This window comes from Salmo salar, chromosome 15 (genome assembly GCF_965601325.2).
Source record: "Salmo salar chromosome 15, fSalSal1, whole genome shotgun sequence".
Lineage (NCBI taxonomy): Eukaryota > Metazoa > Chordata > Actinopteri > Salmoniformes > Salmonidae > Salmo > Salmo salar.
Window position 1 is genome coordinate 57,335,851 of NC_138305.1, and position 15,786 is coordinate 57,351,636.

Consider the following 15,786-nt stretch of genomic DNA (forward strand, 5'->3'; position numbering starts at 1 on the left):
GCCATCATTTTTTTTTTGTGTGCAGACGAGATGAATTGTACAGCAGCAGCGTTGGGAACAATGCGACGTAGATTAGAATGAAATCAGCCCGCTTTTCTTTTCGCTCTGATTTGATGACGCTGTTTGAAAGCTAAACTGGATTAGCCATAAGTATCTTTCCATTGATATTTCTCAAATGTTCTGCTTTGTGTGTGTGTGTGTGTGTGCGTGTGCGTGTGCACATGTCCGTGTGTGTTTGTTTGTGTAATGACTTCCTCTCCAATCAATGAATGCAACACTTGTGTGATTGGATGAATCACATCTCAGACAGACTGTGACTGGATAAAGTGAATCTCAGACAAACATACAGTATTTCAGTCTGATCAGCCAGCAGTTTGCTACTTTACAATTTGACGCCCCATTCAAAATCAATTCACTGCACCCTTCTAAAAAGTGTTTCACTGTTGCTGACCCCATGCTGCCCCTAACCTCTCAACTGTTGTGTTTGTTGTCTCAAGAGGTTGGGGAAAAGCAAAAATACACATTTCCTTTCTAAAAAAGGGAAACCATTTTCTCCATTATTGTTCTACAAATAGCAGAAAAACACTTTTAAGTGTATCTTTTGTCTACAGTGTCAAATAAAGGGAAATATGGAATTACTCCTGTGGCTGCCACTTAAACACACACATGGATTGTACCTCTCTCACTTTTTGGTGTGTCTGTCTGTATGTTCTCTCCACAGCGCTGAAGAAGGGGCGTTTCTGGATCACCCCTGACCCCTACCACAATGACGACAACATCCAAATTGGCCGCGAGGTCAAGATCTCCTGCCAGGTAAGAACACACACACACACACACACACACACACACACACACACACACACCATCCCCTTTTCACATGCATACTCAACTATCCACTCCTTCCAGGTGGAGGCCACGCCCCCTGAGGAGCTGATATTTGGTTGGCTGAAGAACGGGCGCGCCATGCGTAGCTCTGAGCGAATGGTGATCACCCAGACGGACCCTGACATTTCCCCAGGCACCACCAACCTGGACATCATTGACCTGAAGTTCACTGACTTTGGCACCTACACCTGTGTGGCTGCGCTGAAGGGAGGGGGCATACCTGAGATCAGCATAGACGTCAACATCTCCTCCACTACTGGTGAGTCTCACACACCGCCATGTCAGAACAGGAGATTGACTTATACACTTCCCCACACTCAGCAATAACACACATACATCAGCATTTCGCCACTGTGGCGGATAGAGACTTCCGTAAGACTACACAGTGTTTGCATCCCAAATTGCATCCTATAGCCTATACTGTATAGTGCACTACTTTTGACCAGAGTCTTATGGGCCTTGGTCAAAAGTAGTGCACTATATAGGGAATAGGGTGCCATTTGGGATGTACACAGACACATGCATACATACAGTACATCATCAAGACACACACACACACACACACACAGCAATATAAATGTTCACTTCTGCTGAAACATACACACTCTGGAGAAATACACTTTCAGAATTCCTCTATTTCCCACAAACACATAAAATGGTAACCTATTGAATTTGCCCCTATCAATTAGCATGTGGTATTGTTTCCACAATGTGACCTATTTCCTACCCCAAACTAATCCGAACCAAACATCCAATCCTATTGCCTGGTATCCAAACTCAATTTATGGGCTTCATCACAAATATCACCATGTTCCCTATATAGTCTACCACTTTTGACCTGGGCTCTGATCAAAATTACTGCACTAAATAGGGAATAGGGTGTCATTTGGAATGTTGCCATTTGGAAAGCAGACATGCTCCAAAACTAAATCCATTCCCTCCTTTCATCTAATTGGCTGCTGCTACTACCATTTGTGTTACTAACATGACATACATTCATTACATGCATCATGTCTCTGGGAGACTTTAGATAAGGATATTCTGGTGATTAGAATGGTGGCTTCATTACAAGAGAATAACCTGAAGATATACAGCACAGACCCGACACAGTGAGTTTGTGGAGGGTACCATCGATACAGTAGGAAAAGAAAAGGGCAGACGTTTGTATTGGTAGTGGTTAGGAAAAGAATGGTAGGCGTTAAGGAGGAGAAGAGAGCTATGGGTTAACAAGGAGAAGTGATTACACTGGGTCGGGAGGGGGGTTGGGGGGGTATCATGTGTAATTACCACTTAGAGGTCAATCAATGATCTCCCATCCTGCTGTGTTGTGCCGCCTCCCATTACCCCACTGCTCATCTCCTTTGCTAATGGATGGGACCTGATCGATAACATGCCTCAGAAGAGAGGTACTCCGATTGGGAATTTCCACTTGGAATTCCTCTGCCAAACAGGCATGCAGTTTCTCATCTTGACCGTTGTCGCTCCGAGATTGGAATGACCAAAGGGAGGCGGTTGTGTTCCCGAAGAAACATTCTGAGTTTGCTGGCTGCTGATTTGGTGTGTTTGAAAGGCGCCAGGGCATGGTAGCTTCCTGATAAGTGTGTGTGCGCGCGCATGCGTTTGTGCGTGTGCGCTTGTGTGTGTGTGTGTGTCTGCCTGCGCATGCTTGCCTCTGTGTGTGTAGCTATGGCAAGCCTCCTCTCTCTCTTTACTACACACACACTCTGTGACAACACACCCTGCTGCCATTCACTGCAGCAACATGAAAGCCTGTTGTCGACCTTCGTGCATAATTACCCTAAAATAATCCTTTGATAATCCCCCGTGCTATAAAACAGTGGGATCAATCGTACTTGTCCAGTTTGTTTCCTCATTATCTTCTAAGTAGTGCAGCCTTTCCCTTTGGTGTGTGTGTGTGTGTGTGTGTGTGCCTGGCCGAGACACACCGATGCAGAAACACACTCTTTAATGTGAACCATCACTGCTGCTGTCTGAGAGAAGAAGAGAGAAACACAAAGGAAATACCTGTCTATGATTATCATATAATATGAAAGGGCTTTTTGTGCTTGGATGGGATTGTTTTTTAGCATACTTGTTTTTTTAAGGTGAAGGTTGTTTTAAGTTGCGGCGGTTTGAATACGATGAAAGAGTTCCGTGAAGACACAGTGATTCATGTACAGGTAGAAGAGAAAATGAACATACAATTCTACTGTGTGCTGCCTTTGTCATTGCCCTTCCGTAGCTTTATTTGAGGACTACATTGAGAAGTTCTGAAGTAGTAGGATCACTGTGTCGAGATAAATTGTTGTATCTCCTTGTTTTGTATCCTGGCTGTCGCTATGTTGTTGTTAGCCAATGACGCAGCGGTTTATTAGCCTATTAGCCAATGGTGTGCACTGAGTGGTTAGTCTCGGTCCTGGCTGGCGGTCTGTTTAGGCTAACTAAGCCGTCTCTGATGTTCTCCAGAAGGGAGAGCGAGACTAGGGGTAATTACAGTCTCTTAATATAAGCATTTAGAGCAGATTACACTGCAGCTCTGCCAGGGCTACTGGCCATGGAAGTGTTATGAAAAAGATGGGGCCTCACGCTGTTGATGTATTTGGAAAGAGATGGGGGGCTCACGCCCTAGAAGTGTTTGGTTAGAGATGGAGTCTAAAGTATCTCAATCCTGAACACTGTGAAACTCTCTCACAGCCAAGCGCGGACCCAGGCCAGTCCAACTAAACTAGCACAGCTCAGTCTATCCCAGCTCCAGCCGTAGTCATGCTTAACCACCCCCTGCCATGCCCAGCCCAGCCTCCAGCCCACCCCAGCCTCTTCTACCCTACTGCAGTCCTAGTCCCCCATCCCCAGCCAAGCCCAACACTCATTATCTACAACACAGACAAGGAATATTCCTACTCTACTGTACTTTTAACTACACTTTTATCCCCACAGCTTTCATTAGTCCCCCCCCCCCCCACACAAAATAGTGCTAATATTTACAATCATTGCACACTCATTAAGTATCCAAGCCTCTTTTTTTCTTTCGGGCACCCTGAGATTGCACAGTTAATGGTTTATTCATGGGCAGTATCCAAACGAGAGCCCAGATTTCCCCATCCAATAACAACAGAATTAAAAGACTGGCGAAAAGAAAAGAGGAAGAGAGGAACGGAGGAGGGCGCATTTTCATGCTATGAGATAAAATGCAATTAATCTTCATTTTAGTGTCCCCCTTTAAAGGCCTACTGCAGTCAAAATACAGATTTTCTTGTGTTTTGTATATATTTTCACACTATGAGATTGGAATAATACCGTGAAAATTGTTATGATAGTGCCCTTTTAGTGTACGAGTAAAAAACAACTAAAGTAAAAGTAAAAAGTAGCTCATTTAAAAAGTAAAAATAGGCCTCCAGAGTGGCACAGCGGTTTAATGCACTGCATCGCATTGTTAGTGGCATCACTACAGACCCGGGTTCAATCCCAACCGGCCGTGATCGGGAGTCCCATGGGGCGGCGCACAATTGGCCGAGCGTCATCCGGGTTAAGGGAGGGTTTGGCCGGGGGGGACTTTACTTGGCTCATCGCGCTCTTGTGGCGGGCCGGGCGCCTGCATGCTGACCTCGGTCGTCAGTTGAACGGTGTTTCCTCCGACACATTGGTGCAGCTGGCTTCCGGGATAAACGAACAGGTATTAAGAAGCGCAGTTTGACAGGTCATGGTTTCAGAGGACGCATGACTTGACCTTCGCCTCTTGAGCCCGTTGGGGAGTTGCAGCGATGATACAAGATCAAAATTGGGGAGAAAAAGGGGGTAAAATAAATGGCGTTACTTTTCAAATAAAATCATTGACCTTGATAATTAGCTTAATTGAATGAGCAAACCATTGAGACCCCCTGAAATAGAAAAGGGTCTATAGATGTTGCAATAGATTGATAAATTATAGGCTACATTTATGAAGTACATTAGGTTATGTAGTGTTCCTTCAGCAAAAACAAAGGAGTTCTGTTATAACGCCTTCACTTCTCTCTGAACTTGCTGTTCAGTTTCAGCAGAAGCTGATTTTCAAAGTGAATCGAGTCTTTGCAGTGAAGAGCAGTCCAACACAGCTAAAAATACACTTACAAGCTGCAGAGGCAGGCAGGACTGTGTTCAGTTTGAGAGACAGCTTCTTTATGTATGGAAAGGAATGAAGCAGATCCATCTTGTCTGACACACAGGCAAGGTACCCATCCAGCTCCCCTGTAACTTGTGACCTTTTGGGCATCATTCACTGCTCTGTCTCGTCCTATGTTATTGTGTCAAGATGATGCTTCAGGTAGACCAAACCTGCATAGTGGCAATTACACAACCTGCAATTACACAACATCAGAAAAATGTCATATTTCTGCATATTCTGCTTCATGTGGCCACTTAGTTCATCATATCACTGACATTACAATAGCCCGAACACAAACTTTCCATACTTGTTATTCTCAGATACTGAGGCTTGAAGTGAGTTTGTCAAATGTTCTCTGCTCTAAAAAGTTGTCTAATATTGTGGAGTCCATGTCTATCTGTGCCTTTTGTGTAGACTCACACAATTATATGCAAGATTAATTAATTTAAACCAGCCCATCTATTGTTCTCCCTCACTTCACAAACACACACAATAAAATTAGAATAATGAGTTGACCAAACATTACTTGTGAGAGACACTGATGTTGAATGAATACATCAATCATGAACGTTAATGTAATGAATGATAGGCCTACTTAAACTCTCATTAATATGTCATGAACTGCTTCATAAAGGTGTTATGAATGCTTATGTAAAGGTTAGGCCCCAGGCCCCAGTTATAGTAGTTTTACCCAGCGAACATACATTATATGTCATTTAATTATGTGACATTTGGATATTATATGGTTTCATACATCATCTGAGTGATCTAACCAAATATAGGTAGCTAAAAGAATAATACAAATGGACCTATTCTATCTGAGACTTACTGAGTCTGACTTTTAGGTGAACGTTATCCTAATTTAGACAAAGTACATAGCTAAAATTCCTAGCTAGGTCTCTCTAAATATGTGATGACCAAGCAAGCTATTGTTAGCTAGCTAGTTAGGTCACTTACTGATGTTAGCCTAGCTAATGTTGTAAGCTAGCCAAGATAGTTTACATGGCTAGTTAGGTAGCCACCACCACACATAGTGACACTGACATGCTAGCCACAGTAACGGCTATTATAATTGGGTGGTCGTTAGTCATGTAGCTAGCTAGCTAACTTAGCTGCAAGTATAGCTAGCTAACATTAGCCTGCTAGAATGCTAGACAACTAGGCTACAAGCTGCTAAAGCCATCCATAGCTAAATTGATGACCATTCACATCTAGTTAGCTTTCTTACCACTACATGTTTTGATTGGTCACTGACTAAACAGCGATGAGCAGTTTTTCTGGCTCCGATGGGCAATTGCCCGCAAACGTTCAGTGCCATCATGATCTATTATGATGGATAGCCTATAAAATTGTACTGAGTAACGAATGGTTTTGAAAAGGTAGTACAGTACTTCATTCAAAATATACTTAAGTTAAAGTTCTTTGCTTAGAAGCAATTTTGTAAAACTTTTTTTGCATTTTAATTTAAATGCAATGGCAGTAAGGTACTGAAAGATGCATTCTGGAACTTTGTGTAATTTCAGCCAGAAGATTTGAAAGTGGTGTCCACGAGCCAGACGTTTTTTGTGTACTACGTCATCAAATTGTGCACTGCTAAAATTATTATTTTAAAAACATTTAGAAATTTCTGTTATATGTTACCTTGACTAACCTGTACCCCTGCACATTGACTTGTTACCGGTACCCCCTGTATATAGCCTTGTTATTGTTATTTTATTGTGTTATTTTTTTACTTTAGCAAATATAATAAAAACTCTGCATTGTTGGTTAAGGGCTTGTAAGTAAGCATTTCACGGTAAGGGCTGTTGTATTCACGGTAAACCTGTTGTATTCGGCTCATGTGACAAATACAATTTGATTTGATGTTACAAATACAATTCATACTATATGTTACGAATTTCTTGTGCTTAAGATCCTGGAGTGCATCTTTAATTGTTTCCCAGATATTATTTGATATTGAGATGAAAATGGCTGCATTGGACCTTTAATGAAGCTGTAGAGAGAAAGGGAGAGGGAGTGGGAGAGAGAGAGAGAGAGAGAGAGACACCGAGAAAGAGAGAGAGAGACGTTTATTCTAAACACAGGAAGAGTAATCTTTGCATTAGCCGGTTAAGGTGTATTTAGTAGAGGAGGAGACAGAGACACTCAGTCTAACCTATGGTGGCGTCCTTGGCATGCCTTTAATAAAACCTGACTGTCCTTATTCCTATCCTCCTTCACTTTGACTCTGAAACAGATTCCTCATCAAAACTAGTATGTGCTGAACTTTATCAGTGGATTGCACAAGTTAAAGCATTTTTGGAATAGTAGGAGAATAAGACACACCTGTTTTCAGTTAGCCCTATACTTCTTCACTTTGTCTTTAAATCCCATTGAGCTCCGAATTAAAACCTGTGGTACATTGGTCATAAACAGAACATTGTAGCAGTATTACACCTGTGGCTGCACACACAAGAGACAGAAAACCTTGCCTGTTAGCGATGGGATACAAACGTTTGTAATTCCACATCTTACTCCCAGTGGTCTCCAACCCAGTCCCAGAGAGCTACAAGCTCCACTGGTTTTCATCCTAGCTCCTAGCTCGGCCTGAGCCATGTAGTAATTGATTAACAAGAATCCTTTTGGGGATAGAAAATCACCTCCATGTTTAAGTAATGTTTAAGTAATGAATCTGGTCCTGATAAGCAGTTTCTCAATCATCGGCCAGTTCCACACCTGGGGTACCCAACAGCACACGGCGGCTCTCCAACCAAATTAATAACTGCACTTCATAAAAATAAATTAAGGGCTGATTCAAAATAAGGCACCAAGCTGTATTAATAATAAACACTGGTGAGAGCCACTGGCCTTCCAGAAGCATGGTTAGACTTGGAGACAACCTCTAATTTGTTTTATTTAATTTGAGATATCTGAGTCAGGTAACATTACTCTATGTGACCCTCCTCTACTTAATTCAGCCCCAGTGCACTGACTTAAAGGGGAACTGCACCCACTGATTTGGCCTTGTTTTTTTGTCTTGCTGCTCAAGAAATGCTGGCGGCCATGACAGAATCCAAACGTAATTTGGTTTGCTGTGGGTGTTTCTTGGGTGTGTCCTTACCACCACCAATCTGTCAGAACCTTGCCCCCAGCTGTCACAAAAAAACAAACATCCTGCAGGTTGAGTTCAATAACTACAGGCAGGGCGAGGTGCCAGAGGAAGCTTTGAATAGGTCAGTAGCCTACAGAGTAATATGAGAAGAATGCAATTGCTGAATTTATGTAGATATTCTAAACTAAGTGTTTTGATAACTTTCACATTTAGTAACAGGTTCATGTAGAATAAACAACCCTTTATGTAATACCATAGAAGCAGTGTTCTGCTAATATAACATTTAATCTTTCATTGTTATTCCCAGTTGATACAGATACTGTGCCTATCAGCATTTTGTATGTTGGTAATGGGGCTACCTTGGCAAACATGTCAGAGTGATCACACCTTCCTGTGTGTTGTCCCGTATACAACAGAAGTTCCCTGGTCCTGGTGCAGAACACACAGGGTTTCTCCCTCCCCATATTGACTGATACCAGTCAATTCAAAAACATAAAAGAAATGCAATACACGTAAAAGTTGTGTCTAGTAAAAATGTTATACTGAGTGCCAGGTATCTTTCCATTCTGAGACATCAGCATCAAGCCTGTCTGTCAGTCTGGACTTCATCACATCATCTTGCAAGTCTCCATGTTCTGGCTGAACACATACTCACATAGTTATATTACCAATGTCATTTAGGATAGGTCATATCTGACACACAAACAGGTACTATGTTGAAGTTTGAAGAGGTCAGACTAAACCTACCTAATTCTGTTATAATTCTGAGCAAGGCAAGAGGTGAGGCTGGAGGTGAGGTCTTTGCCAGAACCCCATTGATGGTCATAGCAGTGTAGATCAGCTCCTGGCCCCTTATCAAAGTTGGTGGTCGGTGCCACACAAACACGCGCACACACAGAGCACTGATTACATTATCAATGGTGGTTATGATTAGCCTGGTGGAACCTACATGATCGCTGCATTCATCTTTATATTTCACTTCAGATACCATAAAATGTGAAGTGAAATAGAATGGTGAACACAGAGATCAGTGTGGTTCCACCAGGCTATGTTACGCCCTGGACATTATACAGTATGCATCTAAAAAGTGGAAATTAAGAAACAAATCATTTCAGTTTGCATATAAATTGTGTTTCACAATTGGGTTATCAAATGTATCAAAGTAAGGAAGTGGGTTACCTTCTGAATTTGTACAAATGATGAGCCTGTGAAAGCTACCGCTGACAGGTGAAGGTTGCTGGCCGGATACTTGCCAACATGCAGCTGACTGTTCCATTCATAAGAATGCTCACAGCGAGGATATGTCTGCATGATGCTGATGAGAGCCACTTTGCTGGTCAACTTTATGCTGCATGTTCGGCTGCAAACTGGACATCTCTTGAACAACTGCAGCAGACAATCTTATGAGGTAGTGTTGACTGGGAGGGCCTGTGACAGGGTGATATAATACACAGCCAAGTGGTCAATTGCATTTTGTTTCATAGGAGTCTAGGGAGACTGGCAACAACGGAGGAGGTGTCACAAGGGTACTTGTGTCGCATGACATATTTTTATTATGAGCTCTTGCCTGACAAGCTGTGAAAATAGCAAGTGAACAGTGCATGAAATTATTTTTGGATGTCGCTAATCCATCGCAATCACATTGCTGGACATGTTATGATACCCACCTTTGCTCCTTCTGGTAGGTCACCGGCATCCGTTAATGACCAGGGGATCTGTCTGGCGCCCAACTGTGCACTTTGTCTAACAGAAAAACAGGATCAACGATTGCCATCATCCCTTAATTATAAACATAGCTCAAGAAATCATTTGGAAGCTAATTCTATGCTTTACAGATGTAGGCTGACTGGCCACAGATTGGATTAGATTCAGGCCGGTGAAACCGTTACACTATGCGACAAACTGTGCTGTGTTTTGCTATGGCCCTGGGTTGGCTTGAGTTTGGGGCTGCTAGTTAGTACACTGTTGTAGTCCGATGTGAGTTCGCTACTACCACCCTTAGCTGCATCCAATATTTATTTGTGCCCTAGACATGGGTTGCACCTCGGCGGCTTGTGACTATTTTGTCTAATTACTCTAACTTAGAGTGGCATGGAAATATGATGACATTGCTAAAATAGGCAAACAGTCCCATGTAACTCAGTTGGTAGAGTATGGCACTGGCAACGCCAGGGTTGTGGGTTTGAATCCCACGGGGAACCAATATAAAAGCGTATGCACTCACTTCTGTAAGTCACTCTGAATAAGAGCGTCTGCTAAAATGTAAATAATTCATAGGAAACAACTTCGCCATATTATGAGGAGAGAGATGTCAATGTTGCCATTACTGTTATTAGCAAAGTGTGTCAAAAATAACCAGCAATCCTAATGTTAGCTAGCTAAAATACGGTGGTCCCCTCAATCTTAGTTAGCTTGCTAAAGTTATACCACAGATAGAACAATGAGCCAGATATTTCACTGGATGTGTAAATGTGAAGCATCCAGTTGGTGTTTCCACTCACTACCAAATATGGTGATGAGAGGAATCCCAGTGGCCGGCAGTGGAAGAAGATGGAGCCATATGGATTTTGGCCGACATTCTGCATATTGTCCCATTGATGAAGCATTTGATCTCCATACAGTTTTCTGTTTCCAAAACTAGAATCTTTTAACAAACAGAGTGGACTGCGTTTTAGACTTTACACAAAGTTTCAAAACATTGCATTGTTTAGAAGGAGTGCAAGGGCAAATTGAGTTGTTGCACACGTTACCTAACGTAAATATGCTAAAACGCGCCAATAGGATCTCACTAGCTCGTTATTGGCTCTGCCCACCTCTTTGCTTTTTCTGCCCACTATGATTAATTTGCTCCCATTGCAAATGACAGGCTCTGGTCAATCTTGGGTTAGTTAAAAAAAAAAATGGTTATACTGCATCTAAAGTCAATCTGGTGTCTTCACAATCATGATAAAAGGTTTTCCTACTAATTATTTGCCTCCTTTTCAAAAGTTATTGTGTTTCTAAGCCAAATCAGAGTTGTATTAGTCTTCCCTGTGGCTCAGTTGGTAGAGCATGGTGCTTGCAATGCCAGCATGGTGTGTGCAACGCCAGGGTTGTGGGTTTGATTCCCACGGGGGGCCAGTACAAAAAAATTAATAAATGCATTCACTACTGTAAGTTGCTCTGGATAAGAGCGTCTGCTAAATGACTAAAATGTAATGTAAATGTATTGAGGTAGGCTAACGTTAGCCAGATAGTAGCTAGATGGTAGCTAGCTATCTAACATCAGCTATGCTAGCGATGACAGTGATAAAGATTATCAAAATATACATAACCAGCAGTCTATGGTCTAGCTACCGGTATACTCACCACCACTGGGGACCAATGAACTACAACCACCTATTCCCGCTTGATAGGGTCCTTCAGCAGGGCATGCAAACCATAGTTGTTGGCTGAGCATCCTGCTGGAAGCATGCGTTTTATGTCAATTCGTAAAGGACTTTTCAGTTTAAAAGGTCTGTGATCCTTTGAACGCGTTGGTTGGGGGCGATTAATCAACGGAGCCCCATTCAATGAAGGGAAGCGAACTGGGCGGAAGGGCGATTTGCATGTTGAGCTTGGCAAAAGGGGGCATGATTTGTAACACACTTAGGTTCCAAACTCCGTTTTAGACGGGACTGACTTCATGACCAGAATTATCCTATTTACAATTTTAGTCAATTTTGATACTAGAACAAATGTTTGAGTCATCGATGCCACATTGTCCTTAGTTCAATCGTCCATCCCTCTCTCATCAGGACTAACAGGAAGTGAGAGGTTCTGATCATCCCAGTGACCATGTTATCTGGTGACTGTAGTGAACTGTCATGGCTGCCACTGCAGACGTTGCTGATGTGATGTGAACTGTTTGTTGATCTGCTCTAGGCCTTCAGTCCGGCTCACTGAGCCTGATAAAGGAATCCTGGATGGCACATTCACGTTGACTCATGATACCTTCAGTTACCTGTTCAGGGCCCATCCTGGCCATTCTGCCGCCCTAGGGGAGACAAAAAATTGCCACCCCTACAAGAATATTCCTAGTAACCAAATGTCGCTGAAAAGACTTGTAAAATATGTATTTTTCCAGACGTTGAAATTAGGTTCAATTTAGGTTCTGAATGAAAGGTGTAAAGACGAATTTCCAGACATGGAAATCAGGTTCTGAATGAAAGTTGAAAATAGGTATTTTCCCGAACGTTGAAAATGTGTATTTTCCGTGTATTGAAAATACATATTTTCCGGATGTTGAAATCAGCCTCATTTTTGGTTCTGAATGAAACTTTGAAAATATGTCATTTATAGTAGTCTATATTTGGGCCATACCAAGGCTGGTCCAACCAAACATAGACGTATATGACTGGTTCAGATTTGGTCCGGAGTGGACCAATTATTTTCTCCATGGACATGGAAATCATGCCGGTCCAGACTGCGCCAAGAAAATATGTCCAAAAGGCATCAGCTTCGGTCCGTGTTTACTCAGGTACAGCCTACAACAGAGATGGGGAAACTCCAGTCCTCGGGCCGGAGTGGTGTCACACTTATTCCCCATCCCTAGTCAACACAGCTGATTAAACTAATTGCATTCTAAACTGAAGATCATGATTAGTTGATTATTGGTGTCAGATGTGTTGGGGAAAAAGTGTGACACCAATCAGGCCCCAGAGGACTCGAGATCCCATCCCTGGCCTATAGTATCGTCTGAAATTACATTTTAGGAGTGCCCATCTATGTGGTAGGCGTTGGTCTGTGCTTACTGGGTGTAGCCTACCATGTCTGCCCGCAATATCATTTTATGAATGCCCATTCATGTGGTAGGCCCACCGTTTATAAAACAGGTATTGCATTGTCTTTTTTAGTCCTGATTCCTGATTAAATTTGGCTTTTTGAGCTCTGAATATCAGCCGTTCAGAAGGAGTTATCCTGAGCCTATTTGCAATGTGTTTACATAGCGGGAAATGCAGAAGTATTTTCTTTTTCGCTATGATCAGCTCATAAAACATTTTAAGGATACAAACTTGAAACCACAGATCATGACAATTTAGCCCACGGGATAAAACTCCTGGTCACTAGTTGTGAGTAGCCTGATTGTCCATACCATGTTGTCCATTTTACTTTGACCTGTCCTGTTTTTAGGATATGTGTCACGTTCTGTCCAGTAAAGGGGTTATTTGTTATTGTAGTTTGTTCAGGACGTGGCAGGACGTGTCTGTTTTATGTGGTTTGGGGTTTGTTGGGCTATGTGTTATGTAGAGGGGTGTTTGTTTAGAGTGTTCTGGTGTTTTTTGGGTTATGTTCTAGGTTAGTGTATTTCTATGTTAGATCTAGGTTGTTTAGTTCTATGTTTAGTTAATTGGGATTGGCCTTCAATTGGACGCAGCTGTTCCTCGTTGCCTCTGATTGAAGGTCCTATGTATAGGGGTGTGTTTGTAATGGGAATTGTGGGTAGTTGTCTCCTTGTTTAGTGTCTGAGCACATGACAGGACTGTTAGTGGCGTTCGTTGTGTTTGTATACGTGTTTTGTTTGTTTTTTCCTTCTTTTTGACCAATTAAAGAAGATGAGTATACACGTTCCCGCTGCACCTTGGTCCAATCATTACGACACCCGTTACAATATGTTTGTTAACATGTCAGCACATTTTTATTTGATTGGGCGCCATTTACGTCAGGCTATTTGATTAGAGAAACCTGCTTGATGTAAACATTTTCCATCTCCAGGCTACAGAAAATGTCACATACTCTTTCTATAATATCCTATCAGTGCATTCAGAAAGTATTCAGAACCCTTCACTTTTTCCACATTCCACACAGCCTTATTCTAAAATGTATAAATATTTGTATTGTTTATTCACCAATCTACACATAATAACCCATAATGACAAAGCAAAACTTTTTAAAAATTTTTTATGAAGGAAATATCACATTTACATAAGTATTCAGGTTTTTAGAAAATTTGCAAACATTCTAAAAACCTGTTTTTGCATTGACATTGTGGGGTATTGTGTGTAGATTGATGATAATTTGTATTTATTTAATCAATTTTAGAATACGGTTGTAACGTAACAAAATGTGGAAAACGTTAAGATGTCTGAATACTTTCCAAATGAACTGTATATCTGCTACTATACATGATTTATGTTAGATAAAAAAAATACTGAATGTTGGTGGAGTGCCGCAGCGAGGCGTCTCTCCAACAGCCTCCTCGAGAGGCGTACTGGGAATGGACAAGGTAAATATTTTGCGTCCCTGCCTTTGACAAAGTGGGCACTGCTTATCATAGGTCAGCATCAGCGCTACCTAAAAAGCAAATACGCCACTGGTTGAGAGAAATTGTCATTGTTTTGGGGCAGAATTTAATTAGGTTTTATGTGTTGTTGCAGATGCGTCTTGCTCAGTTTATCAACAACAAAAAAATACGCCCTCGCCAATCTGCGGACACCTAATCCTGACAGCCCTGTACCTGTTTGTGTTGTGGTTGCCGTGGGTCAGTTGGTAGCTGTGGGATTGGTTTTCCACACTGACTCACTGAAGGTAGGGCTGAGTGAGTCACTGTATTTAGTTTCTATTTTCTGTCGATTCAACCAACCAAGTCTATTGCTGTTGACTTGTACTTAATGAACTGCATATTGTACGTCAGCTTAATGAAATCCTCTTCTAAAAGATCGTATTTTGTTGTAAATTAGTCTGTAAGTCTAACCATAAAAATAAAACCTCTTTCAATGATGGAGGAGGCTGCTGTGAGCCCCTGTTTGTGAAATGACAATCATCATGCCTGTGAAGAATCTCATTTGCCATGGTGACAATCATATGGGTAGACCACAAACCTTTCAGTGATGTTCAGTGTGGAGTTTCTTGGGAGAAGAAAGCACCGCGATAGGCATCAGGGCTCACACACATACAAACATGAACGCACGCTCGCACTTACTCACCCAAGCGCACACACACACACATACAATCTAGGCCTGGAGGAATGCCCCTGTGTGTGGAGCCTCAGTGCCTGTGAGTGGTGTTAGTTTCTCCCCTGTGCCCTCGCGGTCTGTCAGCCTGCTAAGCCCTTTTGAGCCCCCGCAGGACAGACACAGTATATTCCTGAAGGCCAACACACACACACAAAAACACACACACACTGTCCCCACAGGGGTGAAGCTCAGAGGAGTGGCTCCACAGAGAGCGCTGTCACAGAGCAGTCGAGTCACTGGCTTAGAGCCATCACACACACAGTCTCTCTCTCTCTCTCTGTCTTTCTCGAAAACACACTCACTTGAGCAGAGTGCAGCGTTACCATAGCAATGGGAAGTGATGTCACAGCACTCACCCAAAGAGGCCAGTTGAGTTGTTGTTTATTTATTTTTTGTGTCATGCGTGCAGTCCTTCTGACCCCACACATATGCCTGAGCTGTATAAAAATAACAAGCAACAAACATTCCATATTGGCAGTCAGCTCACAGAGCCAGGTGTCTGTTGTGGTGGTAGTGGCAGATCCCTGGAAGACACAGCCTGGCTGCGGTACAAACAGAGGGTCCGGCCCCTGCCTGGCACTGAGGGTCTGTGGGGAAATCAACCCTTTCACTCAAACACACCTTGCACATGCATGCAAGCACACACACCTCAGCAGGCACACACAGTTCAAGATGCGTGTGCTTCTTTAACTGTC

At 42.5% G+C, this 15,786-nt stretch overlaps 1 protein-coding gene across 1 annotated transcript in view; it reads left to right on the top strand.

Moving 5' to 3' along the window:
* Window positions 1-15,786, top strand: part of LOC106571582 (MAM domain-containing glycosylphosphatidylinositol anchor protein 2) — a 416,194-nt gene that overhangs the window by 253,085 nt on the left and 147,323 nt on the right. Inside the window, exons 7-8 of the mRNA XM_014144816.3 lie at window positions 722-813; window positions 907-1,144. Coding sequence (XP_014000291.1) covers window positions 722-813; window positions 907-1,144 — 330 coding nt within the window. The remainder of the gene's footprint in view (window positions 1-721; window positions 814-906; window positions 1,145-15,786) is intronic.